Source organism: Oryzias melastigma, linkage group LG18 (genome assembly GCF_002922805.2).
Source record: "Oryzias melastigma strain HK-1 linkage group LG18, ASM292280v2, whole genome shotgun sequence".
Classification (NCBI taxonomy): Eukaryota; Metazoa; Chordata; class Actinopteri; order Beloniformes; family Adrianichthyidae; genus Oryzias; species Oryzias melastigma.
The window spans coordinates 8,718,685-8,727,535 of record NC_050529.1 but is presented as its reverse complement, the minus strand read 5'-3'; the positions used below and the strand labels follow the sequence as shown (position 1 = coordinate 8,727,535).

Sequence of the window (8,851 nt, the reverse complement as noted above, 5' to 3'; positions counted from 1 at the left end):
CCTGCTTTTCTATCACAGCAGGTTCTCCCCCATGGCCATCGACGGCGTGACCAGCCTGGCCGGCATCAACATCCCGGGCCACGCAGGAACCGGCTGGTGCATCTTCGTCTACAACCTGGCTCCGGACGCAGACGAGAGCATCCTCTGGCAGATGTTCGGCCCGTTCGGCGCCGTCACAAACGTCAAGGTCATTCGCGACTTCAACACAAACAAGTGCAAAGGATTTGGCTTCGTCACCATGACTAATTATGACGAGGCGGCGGTGGCCATCGCCAGCCTGAACGGATACCGCCTCGGGGACAGAGTTCTGCAAGTGTCGTTCAAAACCAACAAAACACACAAAGCCTAAAAAAACCCACTGAGATTGTTCTTAAAAAAAGAAAAAAAACTCACCAGAAAGTGAAACATGGGAGCTTTTGACCGTAACTTTCTACATTAGTAACAACAGCTTTGTAATCGATATTTAGCGTCCAACAATGTGACTTTTGTTTCAATGCTTTCAGTCTTTATATAGTTTAAAAAAATAGAGCAGGTTTGAAGGCCTGTCATGTTCTACAGATGAAGCACCTGAAATGTTCTGGGTTTTGTCGTTTTGTTGCTCTTTGATTTGACCCAGTAAGTCTCGTAAGGCTGTGACTTTTCTTTCTTCACTTTTCTGTGTCCCGTTTCCCGTCGCTGCATTAGGCTTTTAGTGGTAAAGCAAGTACTTCTTTTTGAGCCTTTTTTTTTCTTTTTCGTTCTGTTGGTTTCTCGTAATGGTTATCGGTTGGCTGCATTACGTTGCTTATTGTAAAACTTAGCCGATTAAAAAAAAAAAAATGAAAAGACAAAAAAAATTCTTAAAGCAGTACCTTGCCAAAGAGCTAAGAACCTCTTTGATGTGGGTTTAAAAAGCATCTATTTTTATAAACAGAAAAATTTGGAGAAACTTTTTACTGGACCTGGAACAAAAAAAAAAATATTTTGACTTGGATACTTTGAGAAATATCTTCATATGACACCTTGTGAGCTTTTGAACTTTACAAGAAAGTTTGCAGTGGTCGACATTTCTGGAGAGATGTTAACGATGTAAAAGATACCTTTTGAGATCTTTGTATTACCTTTAGATTCTAGAATCAGTGGCAGTGCTGGTTTCATTTGTCGAATCGTCTGTGGGTCCTGCTCCATCCCGGTCGTCCGCTCGACCCCTCCCCCGGTCGTCCGCTCGACCCCTCCCCCGCCCCCCAACGGTGCACTTTGCTTTTCCGGACGAAGCGGGGGAGGTGGTTCCCCCCGAACAGTGCATGCCTAGAGGAGATCTTCAAAGGTTCGCGGGGAATTAAATCAGTTCTTCCTTTAAGATTCCCTCCAGATGGAGCTGGTGGCGGTTTGTGGCGCTCCCACCGTGTATCATTAGACCAGTCTCGGCTCGATATGAATCATTTTTAAATACTTTGTACGACTGACGGAGGCAGAACAAAAACGAAGCTCTGAAGAATCGGGTGACTCCTAAGCGTTGAGCTGTGTAAATAAGTCATTTTTTTTGGTTCGGTTTATGTTGCGTATTGAACACTTTGCTTTAGGTTTGGATTCCTGGATTTGGAAAGTGATATTTTTTTTTCTTGGAGTACGTGAGGTGTTTTTTGAGTTAAAAATCTTTATTTTTCGTTGTCCTATGGACGAACACTGAAGTGCATCAAATTTGTTGGTGGTTTGGTCTGTAGTTAGTCTTTGTTTGTTACAAAAAAAGTATTCAACTATAGACAGTTTTTTTTTTAAATATATAAACATTATAGATATATATTTATGTGGTGAAGAATGGATATAAACCACATTTTTGGAGTTTTTTTTTCATACTATATATAAACATAATGCATATAACCTGTCTTTAAAAAAATCGTAAAAAAAGGTGTCTATTGCTTTATTCTGAGGAAGGACGGTGAAGCAGAAACAAATAGCAAAAGTGGTTGCAAAAGTTGGTTGGCGGCGGTGGGCGGAGCCTGGCAGTCTGAATCCTGCACCTGCATCCTTTCTGCTATTTCAACCTAGTCATGCTTCCCTTACTGAGCAGTGTGCTATGCATTCAATGATCCTTTGCAACTGCTTTTTCTTTAGACAACTTCTTTGTGTTCCTTGTAAAAGTTACTCTTTAAGTCTAGATGAGTTGTGATACTTGCTGCTGTAGGGGGGGTGGGGGCACATACTTTTACGCCTGACCCATCAGAGGTTATTTTTGTTTTTTATTAAAGAGATCCATCTTTTCTTTGGGGAGGTTTGACTCCGATGGTCCGGCGTGGAAACCTGTCCCCCTCCGACCCCCTTCTCCTGATCTCGATTCTTTAGTGAGAATGATTATTTATTTGAAGTTGTATAGTCCGACTCGGTTCACAACGTTTTTTGGGATAGAATATTTTTGTTGACTATTTAAAAGGATGTACATGTTCTTTACTTTGTGTTTGGATACTTTGAATTTTTTCAATGTTCAGTACATCAATAAATATGTTTGAAGGGCAACAGAGTTGATGGGATCTTTCCTTTCACAAAACAAACATTCCGGATCCATTTCTCCTAAAAATTCATGTTTTAACTCTACAATTATTTATTATTATTTTTTTTTTTATGTTGCTAATCTTAATATATTTTCTCTATTGCAAGTTATTAAGTCCTAAAGTAGCCAATCAGGTTCCTCAAAGTAAGATTTTGTGTGGGTCTCTACAAGCTCACTCTTTATTGGCGAGAGTGGTTTCCATAGAAACGTTGACTCGTTTCTTATGAAGCAGTTTGAGATGACCTGCCTCTACCCTGGATTTTCGGTGAGACCATCGAGTGTTATTTCTATTGCGACCATTTGTATTAATAGAAATATTTATTTCCCCAATGATTGACTTTTTGCAGAGTTACAAAATACAGAATCCCTTCAATTCACGCCACTCATTTTTAATTACATTCACTACAAACTGTCTGGACACCATTTCCCACAATGCATTGTTTTGTAGTCAGCAAAAGTTAACATTTAAATACAAGTAAGGACTGTTTGTCTCAGAACCACCTGTTTAAAGGTATAAAACTGTGTATTTTCACAAGCTCACGTAGCTTACTGGAAGACATTATTCTATCCTAACTCTCCATTTGGAGGGCTAAATGTAGGGGTAGGGGGAAGCCATAGGGGTAGAATCCAGATTCAGCCATACAATCAATTTTAATAAATGCAACTTTTGCTCCAAACTTTCAACCAGTTCAATGTTTAGAAGGCTCTGCGTGTTTATTTATGGTGGACTGAAGTGTTCAGGCTGTAGATGTTCAAACCCACATAAAGGAGCCTGATGGAGTATTGATCACCTTGTTTTTTTGCTGCACTGAGGCCGCTTGTTCCTGAAAATCAAAAGGCCAGCTTTGAAGCGAGCGTCCCCGCTGTGCAACCACCTCGCTCGCCCTATTGTCATTGAGGGTGCCGCAGAGAAGCAGTTTGTAGGAAGGCTTCTTTAGTCTATTAAGCCAATTCGAAAAGAAAATGTGGGTTCTATATGATCAGATTTAGAAAAGCAGAATTTATAAGACTGACAGAAAACTACCTTGATGGTTAGACACTTATTTCCTAAAAGCAGGTTCTTTTGGTAGTAATTGTCAACATAGATTTTTTCTCTTTCAAATTCTAAAGTTGTTAAGCTATAAAGTTTTTAACTCCTGAGCATTTGTAATCACCTCTTTCATTGCAGAGCATTTTACACTCGTTAATCCCTTAAAACGGGAAAAAAAACTCAAGATTATCTAAAAAAAAAAAACACACTAAAAACATTTTTATTTTAGATTCTATTAAAATCTACTTAACATTAAAAAAGATCTTCTTTATTCCATTAACACAAGTCCTGTTCCAGAGTAAACAATGACACTTCCACTTGGAATTACACTAATATATATTCCACTACTGTAAATATGAAGAAAATTAATCTGTTTTCTCTGCTTCGGAAACCATTGGAATTACTGTAATTGTGTAAATATTTCACAACTGTAAAGCGATGCATATCATTGAAACGTCACTTTCTTTCCACATATGAATCCCTTGGCATTAAATTAGCTATGTAAACACTCAACTATCATAAAATGTCACATATAATGTCAAAGTCGCTTTTCTCCGGATCAAGCTGTGAAAATTACATAATGGTGTAAACGCTTTAAATTGCTAAGTGTTGCAAATCTTTACAAAAGTCACTTTCTGCACCTGAATTCATTGGAATTACATTGGCTATGTGAACACTTAACCATTGTGAAGTGTCTCATATCAAAACACAGTTGCTTTTATTTGTCAGAATCCACTAGAATTGCAGTAAATGTGTATATATTTACTAGGGCTGCCACGATTAGTCGACTAATCGACGACTAATCGACTATAAAAATAGTCGACGACTAATTTAATAGTCGATTAGTCGTTACTTTATATTAAATGGAGTCAGTGTAGTAAAGTTGAAAGTTATAATGGTGTTATGCTAGATTATTGGACTATTTTGGCATTTATTAAGGTTTTTTAGGCTATTTTGGAGTTTTTATTTCATTTACATGCTAGCTGTCTTTGCTAACTTAGACTTTTTTTAGGCTAATTTGGCCTTTAACTAATATTTTAGTTGGCTATCATGGCTATCAGCATCTTCAACCATCGTCACTAGCATCTTTTGCGGCCAAATTCAGCTTACATTTCATCTATAATGATGCTAGTGTGAATATATATATATATATATATATATATATGTATAGTTTTTAGTTAGTTTAAAGTGAATGATGGTTAAGATTTGTGTTTTACATCAACTTTGTGCATGATCCGATTAGTCGACTAATCGGAAAAAATAATCGGTGATTAGTCGACTATTGAAATAATCGTTTGTGGCAGCCCTAATATTTACTCATTGTAAAGTATAGCATATTATTACAAAGTCACTTTTTTTCCCCAAATCTGAATCCGTTGGAATTATTGTAGTTATGTTAAAACTTGACTACCGTAAAGTGTTACTTACCGTGGTCTTAATCCATTTGAATCCATAAATATTTCTCTATTGTGAAATGTTGCACATCATCACAAAGTCGCTTTTCTTTGCGTCAGAATCCGTTGGAATTACCTTAGGTACACGAACACTTGACTACCAAAAAGTGTTGGCTACAATTGGAACGTCTTTTTTTCTCTGCGTCAATCTGTTGGAATTGTTAATTGCGCAAACACTCCTCTACCATGAAATGTCGCATAAATTGCTAAGTTGCTTCTCTCCACTTCAGAATTTGTTGGAATTACATATCGCAAATTTAGTAACGTTAACACTTGACTACAACAAAATGTTGGCTACCATCTGTCGGAGTTGCGTTAATTGGGTAAATATTTAAAAACCGTAAAGTGTTGCAAGTGATCGCAAAGTTACTTTTCTCTTCGTCAGAATCAGTTGAGTAAATACTTCACGACTGTAAAGTGTTGGATTTATTTGAACACTTTTGCATCAAAATTTATTGGAATTACTTAAATCGCATAAACACTTCACTACTATAAAGTTGCATCGCAGAGCTGCTTTTTTCAGCATTCTGAATCCACTGGATTAACATTAATTGGTTGAAGAGCTAAAAGGGTTTAGCAGAGGACTTCAAAGGACGACCCAAAACCCAATGTCCCCCTAAAAACAAGATAACTGAACGAAGGAGGATGTTTGTGGCTGGTCTGGAGAAATAACACAGTCAACAAAAAGGTCAAACATTCACATTTTTTACATCTTTGTCGGATTTTTGTAGAAAGCAGAAAAAAACCATCAGAATACACAGAAGTACAGACTGTTTTCTCTGTTCTTTTGTGGGTTTCCTGTAGCCATGTATACAGCAGTCAGAACCTGGACCAGCCTTCATCCTCTCTGCTGCAGATGACTGTAATCAGCCCGACCCGCTCAGCTGTCTGAGTCTGCCGGTTTGGTCTCTAAGTGGCTGCTGCTTTCCGGGACGCTGAGGGCAAAGCCCTTATTGGGAATAATTAGTCCGAGGGGGGAAAACGTGAAGCCGTCGGAGCGTCTCGGAAATCGGTTGAACTCACTGGGCGGAGGAGGGGAGGGGGGGCATAATGATGGAGTTCTGAGCCCGGACGGCATGTCCTCCAAACGCTTTCTGGGTCACGGCGACATAAAAACACACCTGCACTTACGAAAGCTGAAATGCTTTAACCTGATTGGACAGGAGATGAATAAATGATGCTCCAACGTTTTGGCTGCTGATGTCAGCAAGACGCGCCAACGTTTTAGCGCTGGTCTGTCTGGAGAGGTGATTTATGGCCCGCCGGCTTTCCTGTTGTTCTAATTTGAACCCACTTTACTTCTGTACATTCATCAACATCAGAGATGAACTTTACTGGTTTATTCCTCTGCAGGTAAACTGATTCCTTATTTAGGCTTTCTATGTCCCCACCTGGAAAGGATGGAAAAAAAAATATAAGACTCTAAACTCTTTTTAAATTAAAGAAGAAAACAAAACGTATTTATAGTTTTAAAGTTTTACTTCGATCATCATTTGATCTACTTTAAAAGCCTTCCCAGTGGTTAATTATGATTCTATCGGGGTCCTGGTGAATACTCGATTCTGGTTGCCTGCTGGATGGCACGCCACAACTAAAAAAGTAGTTCCGGTCACATAACCTAAATGTTCTGGATCACTGCGCTAGCTTCTTGAAAACAAACTTTTGCTTCTTTATCTGGACAAAAACAAGCCGTATTGAAGTGACGTTTTATTTAAACCATCAATGTTGCTTTCCTTTGCAGCTGCAGTTGAGCTGGGTGCCGACTCAGCACCGGTTACCATGACGACGCACCATACCACGTACCAAATGGTCTGCTTTTTGTTTAAAAAAGAAAAAAAGCTAACTGAAAAAATAAGAATAAAGTACTAAACGTTAATAGAACCTTTATTTCTATTGTAACCGACCATGGTATAAGCTGGATAATGCTCGATGAACTGTGCATTATTGCAAATGCGTGTACTTGTGTCCATTATCAGATATGGACGGACCAGCGCGTATTATCGTAAATTAATTCACTTGCACGCATTATCGTACATGAAGGCACTTGTGCCCATTGTTGTAAATGAACCCACTTGCGTGCGTTATTATAAATGAACGCATTTGCGTTCTTAGAAATGAACGGACTCGAGTGCATTATCGGAAATGAACGGACTCGTGTGCGTTATCGGAAATGAACGGACTCGTGTGCGTTATCGGAAATGAACGGACTCGTGTGCGTTATCGGAAATGAACGGACTTGGGCGCGTTATCGGAAATTAACTGACTTTTGTGCGTTATCGTTAACACACTTTTGTGCATTATCAGAAATTAATGCACTTGACGTAAGCCTGGACAGTCCTGCGTGTCAGGCAATCCAAGCTTCCGCACTACACATTAATTTTTGATAATCCGCACTTTGTTGGGCGTTAGCTTGTGCCACTTTTGGCCAAAATTTTTTTTTTTAAATTGTTTTCTTAGACATAGTTTCGGCAGGAGTTTATTAGAAACTTGCCTCTAAATTGTAGGCGGGACTGATAGCACAGTACAACCCCACCCCCTTCCTGTCACCGAGAGTTCTCTGTTTACACACTAGCGTACATCCCCTCACACCTTTATCCTAACATTAGCAGGATAAATGGATATAGTCGTCCACAAGTGGATGCTTATGCCACGCCCAGAGTATTTTCTACGTCACAAATTCAATCTTTTTCCTGATTCACAACAATTTGAATAAACAAATACTGAAAATGCAATTTTGAGTTTTAATTCAACCTTTTGTAAAGCAAATTAGATTTTAAACCAATTATATTAGTGGTAGAGTGTCCATCCTACATTTGTGAGGTTGTGGGTTCAAATCCCCAGTCAGACTCTTAAAAATGGACCTTTCTACTCGATGTAGAAACAAATGTCACAAACTCAGGTGAGATCTAAAACATTTTTGCAAGTTTTATAAATATTTTTATTTATTGCAGAGGGGGCGGGGCTCTTGAAACCCCCAGTTGCCCTCCAGATAAATGCCTCTTGAACGTTCAAAGTTTAAAAAAAAAAAAAAGCAAAAAGCCTTGAAGCTGACGGAGTGGATGGGAAGTGGTGCTCCACGCGGCTCGCATCCGAGCACTTAACCGGCCAAGTGTCAGCATGAGGATCGCCGTCCTTCCACTAGACGAGCCGGAGGCAGACGAGTGGAGATCCGTGATCCGAGCTGACCCGGAACCGTGCAGATTAGCTGAATTGTTTTGCAGCTGACGGCGTCGGTCACAGGAAGTGACCTCGGTTCCTCTCAAACATTTGCGCCGACTGGATTTCGGGTCCTCCTGTCACATCCAGCTCTGTGGGATGAGCGGCGCCTTCATGGGCTCATCTTCCACTACATGTTGTTCCCCCCTGTGAAGCTTTGGCACCTCCGATCCATAATGAGGCAGCGAAGAAAAGACATGCAGATTAGAATAACAGCCTGAACTAATCCAGAACGGCCCGATGAGGCGCCACGTTTGGGGGAAAGCGCATCATTTCTTTTTTCTTTGTGGCGCCGTGGCAAAATCTTGCCTTTTTTTTTCTTCTTTTTTTTTAGTCCCCACGCAAAACAAGCCCCGAGAATAGCGGCGGTGGCAAGCTGCCGGAACCAGGAGGGCAATCAGTGAACCGTTTTGATTCTCCCTCCGGCTCTGTTTGCCAACTTACAGGTGGTGGGGGGAAATTTGGGGGGAAAACTAATTTAAAAAAAAATTTTTTTTTGGAGTAAATAAGTTAAAAATTGTGATTTCTGATGCCAGCAGCGCCGTCACAGAGCGCCAACGTGCTTTTAGCCGGTTAGCGCCTCAGCCTCTGATGTTGGAAACATGCTGTACGATTCCACGCACC

The 8,851-nt window shown here is 39.9% G+C and overlaps 1 protein-coding gene across 10 annotated transcripts in view; it reads left to right on the top strand.

Moving 5' to 3' along the window:
• Positions 1-2,493, top strand: part of elavl2 (ELAV like neuron-specific RNA binding protein 2) — a 39,833-nt gene extending 37,340 nt beyond the window's left edge. For all 10 annotated transcript variants that reach the window (XM_024287848.2, XM_036216590.1, XM_024287846.2 and 7 more), the window contains one exon: positions 19-2,493. In XM_024287848.2, coding sequence (XP_024143616.1) covers positions 19-349 — 331 coding nt within the window. In that variant the 3' untranslated portion in view covers positions 350-2,493. The remainder of the gene's footprint in view (positions 1-18) is intronic.
• Positions 2,494-8,851: the final 6,358 nt, after the last annotated feature.